Source organism: Coregonus clupeaformis, chromosome 16 (genome assembly GCF_020615455.1).
Source record: "Coregonus clupeaformis isolate EN_2021a chromosome 16, ASM2061545v1, whole genome shotgun sequence".
In the NCBI taxonomy this organism is placed as follows: Eukaryota; Metazoa; Chordata; class Actinopteri; order Salmoniformes; family Salmonidae; genus Coregonus; species Coregonus clupeaformis.
The window spans coordinates 15,937,426-15,956,697 of record NC_059207.1 but is presented as its reverse complement, the minus strand read 5'-3'; the positions used below and the strand labels follow the sequence as shown (position 1 = coordinate 15,956,697).

Here is a 19,272-nt window from a genome sequence, read left to right as displayed (position 1 = left end):
CACCACCGTTGTTGTTACCAATTGGAGCAAATTAAGCATAGGGGGCAGAACAAGCAAGGACGTGGGCAGAGCCAAGCACAAGCTAGCGAGATCCTATTGGCGCTTTCTAGCATGTATTTGCATATTGCCATTAGGGAACCCCTACTCTGTGAAGTGCGTGTGTGCAATAACTCAATTCGCCTTTGCACTCCTATCAATGCAATTTTTCGAAACTTTTAGAAAGATTAATGTTTACAAAACGTATTGCATTCTGTTCGTAACAGACTCTAGTTTTGGGAACAAAAAACTGTATTGAGATTGAATTTTTCATCAATTTGCAGAATGTCATCCAAGTTTCATCTAGCTCTATCTTCTCCAACTTTCTGCCACTGGACTTCCTCTCATCACCATATTTGGTGGTGAGTGGAAGTTCTAAATGGATGCTTCAGATTACCCCCTACCCTACGCGCATACAGTTAGACCCTGAAGCTTAGGCTTATGAACTAATGTCAGATAGCCTAAAATAATGAAAGAAAAACCTCAATGTAGCCTATAGATATAAGTTGCACAAGAATGATACATTTATGGATTTTTTAAAGGTATTGTTTTCTCTTTATTCAACCTGCCCGCGACGATTTCATGTCCCTAAACCTGCCGGTATAAGCATGTGGACTGCGGGTTATGAGTCAACCCACGCATCACTAACTCTCCACCCCTCTTGTTTTACACATTACTTGGACACCTCCCTAAATAGGAGAGATTTTCTAGAACTGACCGTTTGTGTCAGTAACTGTATGCAGTTCAGTCTGAACACACAAAGAACTGAGAGTTGTTGTAAACATCAAACTGTACTGTCTGTGTCTATGTACTTCACTGAGCCTGATAAGGAACAGACCTGGGTTCAAATCAAATACTATTTAAAATTATTTCAAAAACTTGATCTGGGCTTAATTTGAGCTTGCCTGGCACAATGGAACCAATAGAATAATCACAAGAGTGCAAACCCCTCCCATTTGGTACTCCCGGCAGAGTAGAGCAAACTAGAGCTAAAGTATTTAAAATATTTCCAATAGTATTTGAACCCAAGTCTGCTGAGAAACAGAACAGAAACACAGGCTTCTTATAGGGTAATGATGACACACCGTATCGCTCCCCATTTCCTTTTGTGCTCCTCACATAACAGCCCTTTGCTGTGAAAATGTAATTGTCAAATACTTCACCCAATGAGTCTATTGCTGCCATATGATGGGATAATTAGAGTGCTTGGCTGGACGGGGCACACACAGTTGAGGACTCTCTGTTTATGCATCAACTACTTGTTTCCTGGTGCCATAATGGCCTGTTGTAAATTGCATAATGATGCTTGGATGTCATCGGCTATTCCATCCATCCATTGAATTCTTAATGCTTAGCTTCCTCATTGACAAAGGTTTGTTGTGCCTAAAGCCATAATTAATGTGCTTGCTTCAAGACTACTCTAGATATTCAACATACCCCATTCCCTTTTTAAAACGTGTTGACATGCCACACATAGATTGCAGCTGTTTGATACCATTTGTACTTTTTAAACTATTAAGCATTTTGTCCTGCTAAAAATATTGCAGAAAATAAATAAATTCTACCAATCAAGAGATTGGACTTCTTTCCTTCTTTCTAAACTAGGCTAACTTCCCACTGACATTTCCAAAGGCACCGTCTCACCATTCCTGGTCTGTAACACTTGATTGCAACATTTAAAGATGCCTGCAAGAGGGAGCTCATATTATTTCAAGTGGTCAAAGTGTCCAGAAATTAGGCTTTGCAGAGAGAGAGAGAGAGAGAGAGAGAGAGAGAGAGAGAGAGAGAGAGAGAGAGAGAGAGAGAGAGACACACAATCTATTCTAGGCTCATCTTTTCAATTACCTACTTATGAGCCCCCCTCTAGAAAGCCTTGTTCTAGCCTCCCTGACTTGTGAAGAGTAATTACAGGCATAGATAATATAACATGGGGATGACACAGAAATAGTTCCAATGCACCAACGGAGACTCATTTACAAAATGAGTATTTAATAAATGCTGTTGAGAACATTCAAACACAGTCAAAGGATTCAAGAAAAAGCAATGGACATCACCATATCCCGGGAAATAGCCCGGTCACGAGAGTTGGTTTAGATTGAAAACATCCAGAGCTAATAGTCATTGTAGTATATGATAGACTGTTTACAAATGTCTGCCTGGTCTCATTCCGTTCCACTCAACAAACCATTTCTGCTTCTTTTTTGGTTCATGAACAAAAAGAAAAATGGAGCGAAAGAGAACGTTGATGGACATTGTGCATTTAGGGGGAAAAAACGATGAGAACAGCAGAAGTCAGTCGTCTTCCTAAGGGGGAGTTAAACTGAAGAACATGCACAATTTCACGCCTTAGTAACTTCCACGGATGGTGGGTTAGGCCTATTAGGGTCTTGGATAAGGATGCAGTTCAACAGATCACCACTAGAGGTTCCAGAGGTCCTTAAAGTCACAGACACTCATTTTCAGGGAGGATATCATATTTCTAATATATCATAGCAGCCTATTTATGTAGAAAAACAATATTTTTGTCCCTCCCCCAAATTACAAACTGACAGTAGTCTCTTATTTAGAATGTTTTGTTCAACATCTCTCTTATCGTGGAATCATAGATTATCATCTAATTTTATTGAGCTATACCATAAGGCTACAATCATAAGAAAGCAAGCTTGTAAAATGATAAATGTTAGTACTTAGTACATGTAAGATACCTTTATTAAGCTTCTAAACATAAGTTACCACCCAGCCCCTTCAAACCTTCATCTTAAAATGCTGTGATGAGAGAACTTTACACATCTAAACAATGGTTTATTTTTTAATTCCTTTTGAGACAAAAACATAACAATTCTACTGTATGTCAATCTCAACGTATCTGCTTTTAAAGTGCTCATATTGGACTGAGGGCTCTTTTACAACAACAGCATTCCATTATAAACAGACTCAAAATAATATCAACATTAAAATCTCACCTTCAAGCTGGAATCCTTAATGGTTAAACTGCCACATTAGATTGCGATATTACAACAACAAAGAAGTTATTGTAAACAACAAACACTGTTTTTTTCCCAACGGACATCTCTGCCCTGCTTCATGAACAAAACAATAACAACGGCCATGGGGCGGACAGTGGCGCAGTTTCCCCTACTGCCGACTCCATCTTTTGAGGTTCCGCTAAACTCTCTACCTATCACATATTGGTGAGGCTAATAAGATATGTTTTCACTCAACCTTTAAATGGAAACACTAGCCACATCATGACAAAACAAACAGAGGTTAAATAAGGAAATAAATACATGATTACAGTAAATGAACAATGGCTGCAACATAATACGGAATTCATAGTAAACACATAATGTTGTCTCAAGACTCCAAGTTGTGAGCCTCAATATGCCATTGCAACTTTGTAACAGCAAATGTTTTACATTTTTGTCATTTAGTAGACACTCTTATCCAGAGCAACTAGGGTTACGTGCATTGATCAAGGGCACAGCAACATATTTTTCATTTAGGCTGCTCAGGGATTTGAACCAGTGACCTTTCGGTTACTGGCCCAGCAGTCTTATAGGCTACCTACCTGCCGCTAACCTACCTGACACGTTGTCATTCCGACTTTTACAGCTTAGGAGGCACCACACAGATGTAAAATTGTCAAATCACTGTAAAGGAGAAAAACACACTATACAGTCCTACTGTACCAGTGACACAATGCCATTCAACGCCTGGTCAAATGGCTGCTTTTTGCGGGGAATGAGTTGCCAGCAGTCGTTGTATTATGACACAAATAATGTGTTTTGGATTGATTTTTCTACTGTGGGTGCCCGTAAGGGAATCTCAATATTTGGTACTCTGACTGAGTACAGAAAACGGTTTGCCTTACTTTATTAACCACCTCCTGTACACACGCTTCACTGAAGAGGACTGAGACTAGAAGGCTGTGTTTACACAGGCAGCCACATTCTGATCTTTTTTACACTCATTGGTCTTTTGACCAATCACATCAGATCTTTTTCAGAGCTGATCTGATTAATGAATTGGGCTGCCTGTGTAAACGCAGCCAAAAACCAGTATACTGAAACGACTGATTTCAGTTGAGTCAAGACAGCATATCGGTGAACAGACTTGTCTCTCAGTGATTGTAAAGTAAAGGATAGAAAGTGAGAAACAGGGAAGCCTCCTCAGACAACGAGCTGAACGTATAGGCTAGTAGCTACTGTCTGAGAAGGTTTCCACCACCAACTGGAAGTCTACACAGATCCAGGCCTCTGATTATAATTGGCCCAGCCCGCTGGCCCAGCCCTCTCACCTACGCTCTTCATTCTCTCTACTATCATTGTAACAGGTCACACACGCATGCCGCTCAAAGCCACTCTTGTGGGGTCACTGTCTTTTGAAAATGTTACGTAAAATACGAGGCTGCCATTTGTGAAGTGATTGGCTTGAAAACCCCTGTCTCACTGATATAATGTCTTTGTCAAGAATGTGTCTTACTGGGCACAGGACTGACACATGATCACAAGGTATGTCTAGGGGTCAACCAGGAGCTAGGGGTCAACCAGGAGCTCATGTAACTGACTCGGAGAGCTAACACAAGTCTCCAGGTCTCAAGCAAGGTTACTCATCAAGCAAACTTGGTTCACTGAAGCCACTTGCGTAACACTTAGGAGAACTCAGGATGCTGTCAGATGCAAAGTTAACTGTATATACAAGCAACAGGGACAGACAAAATAAACTGTAAGAAATTCTATTAATTTAAGGGAATGAGAGAAATCCTAACATTTCATATTTCAAAATTCCACAACGATACTGTAGTATTGACATTGCCTGCATTATTTTCACATAATTATTACAAACATGATCAGATCAGCGAGAGATTGCAGAAGGTTACAAAACCTCGGAGGCTTCAACACAACACCACAAGAGGGGATTAGAATGTTTTTGGACAGGGATTACAGTACGAGCAGAGTCCTCATTCTCATTCTCGGCAGGTTGAGTGTCATTAAAAACACCTAAGTCCATTAGTCTATGGTTTCTCGTAATATCGTTTCCATCTCATTTGTTCTCCTCTCTCGTGGCCCTAATCTTCATCTCAGTGAATTTGAGGGAGTACTGCCAGCCCGTCCAGGAGGACCACTCGATGCCGTCGGCGTAGGAGGTGTGCTGCCCACCCAGGTACTGTCCGTTCAGGTTGGACGTATGGCAGTTGCGGTACCACCAGGCGCCGTGGTAGAAGGAGGCACAGTTGTTCTCTGAGTGGTCGTTATCTTGGTCCTTGGTGGTGAATTTCATCCCGTTGTGTTTGAGCATTGAGTCGCCTTACAAAGACAGACAGACACACAGAGAGACAGAGAGACAGACAGAACAGAAGGAGGGGTGGGTGCAGCAGCAGGGAGTACAGAGAGACAGAGAAAGAGAGGGAGGGTGGGGAATGAGAGATGTTGAATGTTAGCGCTCACCTCCTTCACATCCAGCATTTTAGCACTTTTACATTTTGGCAGGATCATGATGACATGTATGGTGGTATATGTGTGAGAGGTTTAACAACAAGGACCATTACTGCTGCGTGAAATATAACAGTATACTGCTAATTGAATTTTTTTTTAAACCACAGGGACAGGGAAGTCAGTTACTTCCCTATAGCCAGGTTCTATGTGTGTGTGTGATTGTGTGTGCGTGAGAGAGATATGTGTGGGTTGTGTGTGTCTGTGTCTGTGGTCTTGTTCTTCTATCCTCATGGGGACCTGAAATCCCCAAATGTCCCAACAAGAATAGTAAAACAAGGAAAATTGTCCCTCGTGGGGGCATTTCCCACATCCCAATGAGGACAAAGGCTATTTTAAGCTTAGGGGTTAGGTTTAGGGTTAGGGTTACAATTAGGGTTAGGGTTAGAATTAGGGTTATGTTTAGGGTTAGGGGTTAGGGAAAATAGGATTTTGAATAGAAATACATTTTCGGTTCCCATGTGGTGTGTGTGTGTGTCTCTTCACAGTCTTCAAGAACAAAACAAATCATGCGGTCTGTAAGAATCCCATAGCATTGTCATAGGAGTAGGGGAGTTAACCACGGTGTCCTGGCTAAATTCCCAATCTGACCTCTCATACTACAGTGTAACTTGGTGTTCTCAGCCAACTCACCTGGAAAAACAAGAGTTAAATCTGTCTCTACTGAGGCTCCTGGTGGGAAATTGAAATATACAACAGGATCTGTGCTCTGCATTGTGTGATAGATGGGGATAGATTTTCCTCGTTACCATCAGCCCAAGATTACAAGACAATGAAGACATAATATACTGTCTGGAAGCAAAATAAACATCTGAGAGGATATCAGCACAAGAAAACAAGGTGCTATGTGGGCAAGAAGCAGCTGTCTGGTCCAGTCACAGCAGAATCAGCACCTGCAGAGTAGAGCTTGGTGATTCACTGAGAGGAGATTAACATGCCACTGGCTGCTACATTACATCCCTGAGACATACAGTACACCATAGGGTTTAATAAGGCCACCACTACTGCCGTACATAAAGCCTACAGCCTCTCTACCTGCCTCCCTCTGATCTGCACGCACACACACACACGCACACACACACGCAAACGCACACGCACACACGCAAACACACGCACACTCTAACACACACACACTACACACGCACGCACACACACACACGCACATACGCACACATGTACGCACGCACGCACGCACACACACGCACACAGCTAACACATTATTCTTAGCATTATTCATTTTTATTTATTTTCTCTTTCTTCTTATTATTTTTCTTTATTCGTAGTGTTCTTAGTTAAAATGTGTGTTGCTGTTCCTGTCCATTAGCGTTCTGTATTTTGTCATGCTTTATGTTTTGTGTGGATCCCAGGAATAATAGCTGCTGCTTCTTCAACATCTAATGGGGATTCAAATAAAAATCATAAAGATGAAAGAGCGTGGTGATGATACTAGTAAAATCATGCAATCACAGTGTTTATTAGGGAAAACTGTAGTCCTATGTCAGTCTGCCTCTCTTCCTATGGAAGATGTACCCCGGAGCAATGTAGGCCTACCTATTGTTCCTCTAATCAACAAGCTCGTGGATTACCGATAAAAAGGTTGGCAACCTTTATAATATTTAATTATTGTAAACATAGTGACGGGATTGTCACACCCTGGCTATGGGACTCTAGTTGTTGAGCCAGGGTGTGTTTGTTCTATGTGGTGTGTTTCTATGTTGGGGGTTCTGGTTTGTTGTTTTCTATGTTTGCCTTAGTGACTCCCAATCAGAGGCAACGAGTGTCAGCTGTTCGTTGGTTGTCTCTGATTGGGAGCCATATTTAAACTGTCTGTTTTTCATTCGGGTTTGTGGGATTTTGTTCCGTTAAGGTTTGTGTTGTGTATAACTTCAGGACGTCACGCGTCGTTGTTTATTGTTTTTGTGTCGTGTTCAGTACAAATAAAGTATGTACGCTTATTACGCTGCTCCTTGGTCCGCTTCCTGTAACGATCGTGACAGAAAATCCCACCAAGATGTGACCAAGCAGCGTGTCCAGGAGCCATCGCCAGGGAGATCCCTAACAGATCTCCTTCGCCTCCTCGACTGGGTCAAGCCGAGTGAGGAGGAGAAGGGCTTGACCTTGTGGCAGAAGGGCGAAAGGCTGGCGAGGGACATGGAGACCTGGTCCACGGGTAGGGGAGACGCCCAGAATTTTTTTAGGGGGGGGCTAACGCCGTGGACGACGGGCCAGCAGGAGACCGCGGCAGAGCGGCCCAGCGGATTGGCAGAGGAGGACGCCAGGTTACGGGAGTCACTGGTCACCAGGGGGAAGGAGGTTGTAGAGGCACGGCGAGAGGTACTGGCGTGTGTTGCCAGTCCGGTCCGGCCTGTTCCTGATCCCCACGTAGGGCCAGTGGTGTGTGTTCCCAGTACGGTCCGGCCTGTTCCTGCCACTCGCACCAAGTCAGTGGTGCGCGTCGTCAGCCCGGTCCGGCCTATTCCTGCTCCCCGCACCAAGTCAGTGGTGCGCGTCGTCAGCCCGGTCCGGCCCATTCCTGCTCCCCGCACCAAGTCAGTGGTGCGTTTCGTCAGCCCGGCTCGGCCCGTTCCTGCTCCCCGCACCAAGTCAGGGGTGCGCTTCGACAGCCCGGCTCGGCCCGCTCCTGCTCCCCACACCAAGCCAGTGGTGTGCGTCGTCAGTCCGGCACGGCCCGTGCCTGTTCCCCGCACCAAGTCAGGGGTGCGCTTCGACAGCCCGGCTCGGCCCGCTCCTGCTCCCCACACCAAGCCAGTGGTGTGCGTCGTCAGTCCGGCACGGCCCGTGCCTGTTCCACCGGTGGCTGGTCCGGCACCGGTCAGAGGCTTCACGTCGGAGCTAGAGCAATCCGCTCCACCAGTGTTCAGTCCAGCTCCGGCCAGCAGGGGTACTTTGGGGGGTTAGAGAAGGAGTGGGGGTCAAGCCCGGAGCCAGAACCGCCGCCGAGGAGGTATGCCCACCCAGCCCTCCCCTGTTTTGCTCTTTTTGAGGCGCGGTCGCAGTCCGCGCCTTTAGGGGGGGGTACTGTCACACCCTGGCTATGGGACTCTAGTTGTTGAGCCAGGGTGTGTTTGTTCTATGTGGTGTGTTTCTATGTTGGGGGTTCTGGTTTGTTGTTTTCTATGTTTGCCTTAGTGACTCCCAATCAGAGGCAACGAGTGTCAGCTGTTCGTTGGTTGTCTCTGATTGGGAGCCATATTTAAACTGTCTGTTTTTCATTCGGGTTTGTGGGATTTTGTTCCGTTAAGGTTTGTGTTGTGTATAACTTCAGGACGTCACGCATCGTTGTTTATTGTTTTTGTGTCGTGTTCAGTACAAATAAAGTATGTACGCTTATTACGCTGCGCCTTGGTCCGCTTCCTGTAACGATCGTGACAGGGATATGATAATGAAACACTGTATTAATGATTAACATCTTAAACTCCATAAGACGCTTCCGAAAAAGGATGCCTACTGTACCATTATAAAAATATAATGCAATGTAATGTAGGACACGTTTGAATAAAAAAAATCAGAGAAGAAACCTACACGAGAACAGCGAAAGTATTTAAACATGCAACAGAACTCATAATCATAAGGAATACATTAAAACATCAGAGAGAATTTATGCACTTCTCCACGAGCATTGTAGCAAAAATTATTCAACACTCCTGGGTAAGCGTATTCCTTTTTGGCCCTCCTAATGAAATGGTTAAAATATTTCGGTTAGGTAACAAACTGTCATTAAAGAGTTTCTTTTAAGTTCTGAGAGTAAGCACTCAAGGTGTTTACCATTACTAGGACACTCAGGCAGTGGGCCTTATCATCACCACAGGTAATTGCACCTCGAGCTTCTCTCTCTCTCTCTGTCTCTCTGTCTCTCTGTCTCTCTGTCTCTCTGTCTCTCTGTCTCTCTGTCTCTCTCTCTCTGTATCTCGCTCTCTCGCTCTCTCGCTCTCTGTCTCTTTTTTTCTCGCTCTCTCTTTCTCTCTCTCTCTTTCTTTCTCTTTCTCTCTGATGTACAATTAGGGATGTTGCGGTGACCATATTACCGCCACACCGGCAGTCATGACCATTGAGTCACGGTAATCTCCTGTTATGCACTCTGGACATGCATTGGTAGTACCCAACTCGCTAACAACCATCGGGTCATAATGGTCTGGTACTCAGGGCTCTATTGTCCCTCTAACCACTCTGACATCAATGCAAATGCAATCGAAAATCATCAAAAGAGTATCATGCTTTTAAAACTCACCTCAATGTGATAATCAATTTGAAGAAAGAAGTTCAACAGTAGGTTGAAACTGAGTGGAAAACATGGTCATTGTGGATGTTGTTTCAAAGCCTAACACAACTAAATGGACAGCGCTTTCTAAGGTGATGATTAATTCAAAACACTCATACACATATTAGAGGTTATGCATAGGCATATGAGCCCAAGCCCGAAAAAACCCTGAATTAAAATTATGATTGTGCCGTTATACAATACATAGCCTACCGCATATTACTCATGGCAGAAAAACATTAAACAAAACTGATTTAAGATGTCTTTGGTACATAATTGGTCTAGCCTATACTCCAAAATTAAACAAATTTGAGTAATCGCCTTTGAGTGTGGACTGTATTATTATGCATACTGGATGGATTGGTTACCTTATGCTACACTCCAACATTTCTACCCATGAGTCTGGGAGAGAACATATAGCCCTAGGCGATGCAGTTGGTTTATTGATTGTGCAGGGCGATTTTGAATAGCCTATAGTAATAGGGCATTGTTTATATTTTCATAATTTAATAGGCTGACACATTACCTTTAGCTACAGAATATCTCACCACCGTAAATTTCCATTTGCTCCCCTCGCTCCTTTATTCCTTTCTCGAGCGCGCAGAGAAAGTGGCTGTCAACAGTTTAATGAATTTTTTTTCGTTGTGAAAATATTTTACTATCGATGTTCCCAAACAGATTTCACTTGGTTTCCCAATTAAGCACTGGGTAGCTGCAGGAACAGGGTTGGAGAGCCCATGGCACACAGAGTTTGGGCAGAATATCACCTGTCACGCAGCGAGAGCGTGCTCCTCAAACAGTGGTTGATGTGTGGAGTGAAATAAGTGTTTTTATATTTACTTCTCAGCTGTTCATATTAAGTACACGCTCTGCTATAAAACCGAAGTAGCCTACCAGACATCTTTGAAAAACGCAGCGGCGGGAAAGCGTGCAGCCTCCATTTGCTTTTTCCCCAGCCCCCAGCGTTCAACACCATAGTGCCCTCAAAGCTCATCACTAAGCTAAGGACCCTGGGACTAAACACCTCCCTCTGCAACTGGATCCTGGACTTCCTGACGGGCCGCCCCCAGGTGGTAAGGGTAGGTAACAACACATCTGCCACGCTGATCTTCCACACGGGGGCCCCTCAGGGGTGCATGCTCAGTCCCCTCCTGTACTTCCTGTTCACCCATGACTGCATGGCCAGGCACGACTCCAACACCATCATTAAGTTTGCCGACGACACAAAAGTGGTAGGCCTGATCGGCGACAATGATGAGACAGCCTATAGAGAGGAGGTCAGAGACCTGGCCGTGTGGTGCTAGGATAACAACCTCTCCCTCAACGTGATCAGGACAAAGGAGATGATTATGGACTACAGGAAAAAGAAGAGGACAGAGCACGCCCCCATTTTCATCGACGGGCTGTAGTGGAGTAGGCTGAGAGCTTCAAGTTCCTTGGTGTCCACATCACCAACAAACTATCATGGTACAAACACACCAAGACAGTCGTGAAGAGGGCAAGACAAAGCCTATTCCCCCTCAGGAGACTGAAAAGATTTGGCATGGGTCCTCAGATCCTCAAAAAGTTATACAGCTGCACCATCGAGAGCATCCTGACTGGTATGGCAACTGCTAGGCATCCGACTGCAAGGCACTACAGAGGGTAGTGCGTACGGCCCGGCCAAGCTTCCTGCCATCCAGGACCTCTATACCAGGCAGTGTCAGAGGAAGGCCCTAAAAATTGTCTAAGACTCCAGCCACACTAGTCATAGACTGTTCTCTCTGCTAATGCACAGCAAGCGGTACCGTAGCACCAAGTCTAGGTCCAAAAGGCTTCTTAACAGCTTCGACCCCCAAGCCATAAGACTCCTGAACAGCTAATCAAATGGCTACCCAGACTATTTTCATTATACCCCCACCCCGTGTTTATTATCTATGCATAGTCACTTTAACTCTACCTACATGTACATATTATTGGCCTGCTGGCCCCCCTACCTCTGCGGAAGCACAGTTCCCGCTCAGCCCAGTCAAAACTGTTCGCTGCTCTGGCACACCAATGGTGGAACAAGCTCCCTCACGACGCCAGGAGACACTTGAAACCCCACCTCTGTAAGGAATACCTGGGATAGGATAAAGTAATCCTTCTACTACCCCTTACCCCACCCCCCAAAAAAAAAAAAATATTGTAAAGTGGTTGTCCCACTGGCTATCATAAGGTGAATGCACCAATTTGTAAGTCGCTCTGGATAAGAGCGTCTGCTAAATGACGAAAATGTAAATGTAATATTACGTCAATTACCACGACTAACCTGTGCCCCCGCACATTGACTCTGTACCGGTACCCCCTGTATATAGCCTCGCTACTGTTATTTTACTGCTGCTCTTTTTTTTTACTCATCAATGTTTTACTTAACATTTATTTTTCTTAAAACTGCATTGTTGGTTAAGGGTTTGTAAGTAAGCATTTCACTGTAAGGTCTACACCTGTTGTATTCGGCGCATGTGACAAATAACATTTGATTTGATTTGATTTAGTCAGGATCGAGGGAAAGATGAACGGAGCAAAGTACAGAGAGGTCCTTGATGAAAACCTGCTCCAGAGCGCTCAGGATCTCAGACTGGGGCGAAGGTTCACCTTCCAACAGGACAACAACCCTAAGCACACAGCCAAGACAACGCAGGAGTGGCTTCGGGACAAGTCTCTGAATGTCCTTGAGGGGACCAACCAGAGCCCGGACTTGAACCTGATTGAACAGCTCTGGAGAGACCTGAAAATAGCTGTGCAGCGATGCTCCCAATCCAACCTGACAGAGCTTGAGAGGATCTGCAGAGAAGAATGGGAGAAACTTCCCAAATACAGACTCAAGGCTGTAATTGCTGCCAAAGGTGCTTCGGCAAAGTACTGAGTAAAGGGTCTGAATACTTATGTAAATGTAATATTTCAGTTTAATACATTTGCAAAAATAAATTGGGTTTGTCATTATGGGGTATTCTGTGCAGATTGATGAGGGGGTAAAAAACAATTGAATCAATTTTAGAGTAAGGCTGTAATGTAACAAAATGTGGAAAAAGTCAAGGGGTCTGAAAACGTTCAGAAAGAACTGTGTAAGCATATCTTGTCAGCTAAACGAACAAGCCTACAGCCTATGGCATGGCGCATAGCCAGATAACATACAGTAGGCCAACATATATTCTATTCTTTTGAAATATGTTTTCTCCATATCATAATGTTTCTTTAGACCTGCCTAAAATAAATAATAGATTTATTGTGATGGTGTATATTCAATTGATTTATTATACTTTTAGATGTTGCAAAGGTGCGCATCAGCGGCTTTTATGCAGCTTGTATGCGTGGAGGCCTGGCGATACTAAACGTATTTATGTTAATTAACGGTCAATTACTGTGAGACCGGCAGTCTTTTGCATGACAAAAACCGGCTAACAAAGTGTCATGAATCGTCACAGCCCTATGTACATCTACAGTACCAGTCAAACGTTTGGACACACCTACTCATTCAAGGGTTTTTCTTTATTTAAAAAAAAATATTTAAAATTTTAGAATAGTAGTGAAGACATCAAAACTATGAAATAACACATATGGAATCATGTAGTAACCAAAAAACTGTTAAACAAATCAAAATATATTTTATATTTGAGATTCCTCAAATAGCCACCCTTTGTCTTGATGACAGCTTTGCACACTCTTGGCATTCTCTCAACCAGCTTCATGAGGTAGTCACCTGGAATGCATTTCAATTAACAGGTGTGCCTTCTTAAAAGTTAATTTGTGGAATTTCTTTCCTTCTTAATGCGTTTGAGCCAATCAGTTGTGACAAGGTAGTGGGGGTATACAGAAGATAGCCTTATTTGGTACATATTAACAGCTCAAATAAGCAAAGAGAAATGACAGTCCATCAATACTTTAAGACATGAAGGTCAGTCAATACGGATAATGTCAAGAACTTTGAAAGTTTCTTCAAGTGCAGTCGCAAAAACCATCAAGCGCTATGCCAAAACTGGCTCTCATGAGGACCGCCACAGGAATGGAAGACCCAGAGTTACCTCTGCTGCAGAGGATAAGTGCATTAGAGTTCCCAGCCTCAGAAATTGCAGCCCAAATAAATGCTTCACAGAGTTCAAGTCACAGACACATCTCAACATCAACTGTTCAGAGGGGACTGTGTGAATCAGGCCTTCATGGTCAAATTGCTGCAAAGAAACCACTACTAAAGGACACCAATAAGAAGAACAGACCTGCCCGGGCCAAGAAACACGAGCAATGGACATTAGACCAGTGGAAATTTGTCCTTTGGTCTGGAGTCCAAATTGGAGATTGTTGGTTCCAACCGCCATGTCTTTGTGAGACGCGGTGTGGGTGAACAGATTATCTCCGCATGTGTAGTTCCAACTGTAAAGCATGGCGGAGGAGGTGTTATGGTGTGGGGGTGCTTTGCTGGTGACACTCTCTGTGATGTATTTAGAATTCAAGGCACACTTAACCAGCTTGGCTACCACAGCATTCTGCAGCGATACGCCATCCCATCTGGTTTGGGCTTAGTGGGACTATCATTTGTTTTGCAACAGGACTATTTTATCAAGAAGGAGAGTGATGGAGTGCTGCATCAGATTTCCTGGCCTCCACAATCCCCCGACCTCAACCCAATTGAGTTGGTTTGGGATGAGTTGGACAGCAGAGTGAAGGAAAAGCAGCCAACAAGTGCTCAGTATATGTGGGAACTCCTTCAAGACTGTTGGAAAAGCATTCCAGGTGAAGCTGGTTGAGAGAATACCATCAAGGCAAAGGGTGGCTACTTTGAAGAATCTTAAATATAAAATATATTTTGATTTGTTTAACACTTGTTTGGTTACTACATGATTCCATATGTGTTATTTCATAGTTTTGATGTCTTCACTATTATTCTACAATGTAGAAAATAGTGAAAATAAAGAAAAACTCTTGAATGAGTAGGTGTGTCCAAACGTTTGACTGATAGTGTATGTAGGATAGAACCATTATGTTTGTTAAGGATAATAGTTAAATCATCTATGCAGGGATTGACGATGAAGTATCAAAGAATAGAAGGGCAGCGACAGTTTTGTGGGTGAACGGATGGAGCGCAAACAGTGAAATAACGTACAAGCGCTGTCTTAGTCCGAGTCAATTTGTGAACAGATACTTTGTCATTAGTTTCAACAGTCAAATCTCAATCTGTTATTCCCAAATGTCATTCAATTGAAACCAAATATGAGGAACAAATAATTTAAATGCAGGTATTGAAAGAAAACTCGGGACTGTGCTAAAGCCAACACAGTTCTGCTGCAGCATCAATCTTAATTAAATAAACGTCTCATTTTTTTATATTAGCGCCTCAATTCATCTGATGAAAAAAACGCTTTAATTGATAAGATTGGGAATCAATGTTCCCTGAATTCCAAGCAGCAGCCCTTTAAAGACTACCTCACTAATAAAACACGAGTGGAAGCATTATTCTCCTCCTGATTTATGATAATCTGACTGTTTGTTTCTGTCGGGCCGTAATAACCTAACGACCTGCTTTATTGGCCGTGGCCACGGAGGCATCCTACAGCGTCATTATACCTGCCCTTTCCAGCAGCTCCAGAAGGTCAACAGTCTGTCTGGCTGGGCCCAACCATGAGTGAGGGGCTGAGGAGGGGAACCTGGGACTAACTGAGTAGAGGGACCCAATTAACGTCCAAAAGAGCCCCCTGCGACAGAGCTGAACCAAGGAGAATCACATACACAAACTGGCTGCTGCTACTCATCATCTACAGCTGAAAAAATCTCTCGTATTGGTGGACAGATGTCTGAATCAGATTTTCCAGATATTTAGATGTTTCAAAATTGTATATATTTTCACAGAGAGGGGGGAATTGACCAATAGGAAGATCAATAGGACCAATAGGAAGATCAATAGGACCAATATAAATGTTTTAAAGAAGTTTAAACAAACTAGAATTTATAGGATGAGCCATAATAAATGGCTACAGTACAGTAGGGTATTGCAGTACCTGCAGTGCCTGAGTAGTCAGCAATAGTCAGCGGGTAGCCATCCTCATCCGGGTCAACAGAGAACAGTCCCACTCCAAAGGCTCCATACTGGGCGAAGGCTGTGCTGTTCTCAAAGTCCTCCAGGTCAATTCGCAGCTCGTAGTTGGCTTGGATGGTCAAGGCATGCATCCTCTTCAAACCTGAGACGAAACACAGAGAAGAGGCCCGTCATGATCTGACATGAACAGCTGTGATTAAAGATGGAGGTATAGGAATAGCACAATGGAACACTTGCATAATTTTCCGTCACTGAACCATAACAGCGTCCAAGGCACAGTAACCAACTTTTCAGGTCTTTCGGACCCAGTGGGGTGCACCTGTCTCTCTGCAAGTATATGGGTGCTTGGTAAGGAACTTCTGTGCTCTCCCTCATATGAATTCTCTTTGTAGGCTGTAGACTGGTCTATGTGCTGTACCACCAGGACAGAAAATCAATAGGCCAGGAGATTTTGCCGGTGCTAGCCAAGCATGCTGCGTCTCTACAGCTGTTGTCGACAGTTGTGGAACACCTTGTATGGTTCCTACAAGTGAACCCCCACTGGGCACAGACGTCAATTCAACATCTATTCCACACTTCATTGAAATGACGTGGAAACAACGTTGATTCAACCAGTGTGTGCCCAGTGGGCCTCCACTGCAGGTAGCCACATTCGTTTTCACTGACTGCTTCTTGCTGTTTGAAATGCTTCGCAGATGCTATAGGATCATTAGACAGATAGCCAGTGAGGAAAAAATTGCAGAGAAAGTCACAATTTACATGTATCACATTATTACCCATAATGCTCTGTATGCACATTGTATGTGCTGTGCTATGGTGCGGTGGTCTCAAATACCAGAAAGAGTTAATGTTCTCATTTAGAAATCTTGGAATGCATCGCTAGCACGCTGATTGACCAATCGATTTTAGATTAAGTTAAACTCCAAAAGGTTCAGCACTCGAGAATGACCTTAATATTACAGTGGAGAGCCACACCAAGTGGCCTAATCTCTCTTCCCCCTAATCCGTTCTCCTCCCAGTGCAGACACATTGTTCAAACAGCAGGATCCGTTTGATAGGGTTCTCCCAGCAGCAGAGCACATCTCCAGAGTCCATCATCAGGCATTAACAGTGTTGTTTAATGGGTTCATTCCACAGCAAATAGATGGGCTATTTACACTGGAAGGTCATCATCAGTCTCCACAATGGCACCCACAGGTGCAACAGTGTGCCCACTCGTGCGCCTGTATCGATATAATATAAAGGGGTTTCCCTCAGACGGGGCACCATTCCTGTAGGGAATGTTCCTTTTTGTAAGGGTGTGTTACGATCATGTAAGAAATTCAACAATGAATTTCTATTACTATTACTATACTATTACGACTCTCAACTATTGCACCCATCCACAGATCAGATGGAACTCTGCATGCACTTAGGTGTGTGGCAAAGCAAGCTGTAACATGGCATCATGGCATCATCCCTAATATGAAATCATATGTACTAGTTTTGCCCCTGAAAAATATGGACTACAGAATTTGAGATTAAAGACACCCACAGATAACTCAGTAACTACAGTAAATAAACCACCACAGCCTTCAGTGTCTCAGGGTAAATTCGTGTGGTTGTCAGTGTTGTCGACACAAACCCCCTTTGATAACCATGCCTTTTTGGGCATTGATCGCTGCTACTGCCTGCTAATCCCTCTGCAGGGAGCGGTCTACAAAGACTGTCTGACATTCTCCCCAGCCTGCACATCACAGAGGGCAGGAGAATAACACAGAAGGCAAACAGCTTCATATTCTGGTATACGTTGTCTTAATATTGGGCAGCTACACTGTGTTTCGTGTGCCCTTCAACTTGTTCTGTATTCACTGTTTATTTCATCAGACACACACAAGGTTGGACTGCTTACTGAATGAGCAGCTAAGGGCTAACTTAAGGGGGTGTTGTAGACATGTGAAACTGAGGAGCTCAAGGACATCTTAGACAATATGCATGATGCACAGATGCACTAAGTGACGTGGCACTGTCTGCATACATCTCCATAACAGTTCACCACCATCTAGACTAGAGCAATGTGTATCAATCACATAGATCTGATAGTTATTTCATCATTTGGGAAAAAGTTTGAGACATTAATTGGTACATGCAGAGCCTCAGGCCATAGAGACTTACAGTTTGTCGATACAGATAGAGATAGATATGTACACTGAAAAAGCACAAATAAAAAAAATGCATTTACTTGGCAGTTTGTATGTTTCCTATTGAATTATTGATGAGATGAACACCTCTCCAGGCTGTTTTCCAATGGAACCTCTTTTTGTCTGTCCTTCACTCACTCATCCCAGTTGCGCCGTCTGGCACAATACGGTAGGTCTGTCCTTATCAACTCAAAATGGTAAATCTATCAATTCTCATGCCTGTAAATGTGAGTTTTTCAGTATTGTCTTAACTCTACATCCCTGTGCTAAGACGCTTTACCACACGCACCTTCACAGTATGTAGCTTTTCACCCCTGCTCCTTTTGGCTTTTAGACTGACAGTTTACATATCTCAAGGCAAATCATTTAACATTTTCCAGCATCAAAGCCATTTCTTTGGAAATTCAAACTGTACTTTCCTGTGAATTTCCATAATTGTGCTTAGGTTTTAATTAGACCCCTTGAGAATCTCTTATCCGATAAAATAGTGCTCATTGCAGTGGAGACATTTAACAGCATATTCATTATCTCAAATGAAATCTTAACACTTAGGTGTAGAAGTGATGCTCCAGAACCTTTGTATAATTCCAGCCAGTAGTTTTGAAAGTGGTGTACTACATCATCGAATTGTGTACTATGTCGTCCATTTTGTATGATGTTACGTCCTGGAAAAATATAATGATTATGATTATATTATTATACTTTATGTTACGAATCCGATTCGCCACATTTGATGCATTTCTTAACCAGCTCTTTTTTTTCATTGTGCCAGGAGGAAACATTAATCTCTCCACCTGGTTATGATCATGACTAGACTACCTTTTCCTCCAGATGCAACATTCCTGGCCACCCATTATTAAGAACACACTCTTCCATCTGTGCAGCAGCAGGATTTTACTTTTCAGTAGTGCTTGTTCCTGGTAACACATCTAGCTCGGCTGTTCTCCCTCCCCTGTCAGATAATGGCATAGAGAGAGGTGAGAGGTAGAGGAGGCTGACTTCATAGAGTACATCACACAGACGTCTGCACCGACCCTGAGAGTCGCAGGTCTAGGTTAGGGGTTCTTTGAACGCCTGTCAAAAAGGGTGACATGGAGCCTCTTAGTTCTGCTCTAAATTAATCATCCCACCATGACACCTGGGGCCCTCCCTACGTCACCCTACTTTACATATCTGGTTTCGCCTGTGGCTTCAGCACCGTAGACAGGCACACCACTGCATCAGTATTGATATCAC

General features: G+C 43.6%; 1 protein-coding gene across 2 annotated transcripts in view; it reads right to left on the bottom strand.

The window, feature by feature from the left end:
* Positions 1-4,755: 4,755 nt before the first annotated feature.
* Positions 4,756-19,272, bottom strand: part of fibcd1a (fibrinogen C domain containing 1a) — a 103,479-nt gene continuing 88,962 nt past the window's right edge. For both annotated transcript variants that reach the window (XM_041900405.1, XM_041900406.1), the window contains 2 exons: positions 15,819-15,998; positions 4,756-5,342 (listed from right to left, as the gene is read on the bottom strand). In XM_041900405.1, coding sequence (XP_041756339.1) covers positions 5,080-5,342; positions 15,819-15,998 — 443 coding nt within the window. In that variant the 3' untranslated portion in view covers positions 4,756-5,079. The remainder of the gene's footprint in view (positions 5,343-15,818; positions 15,999-19,272) is intronic.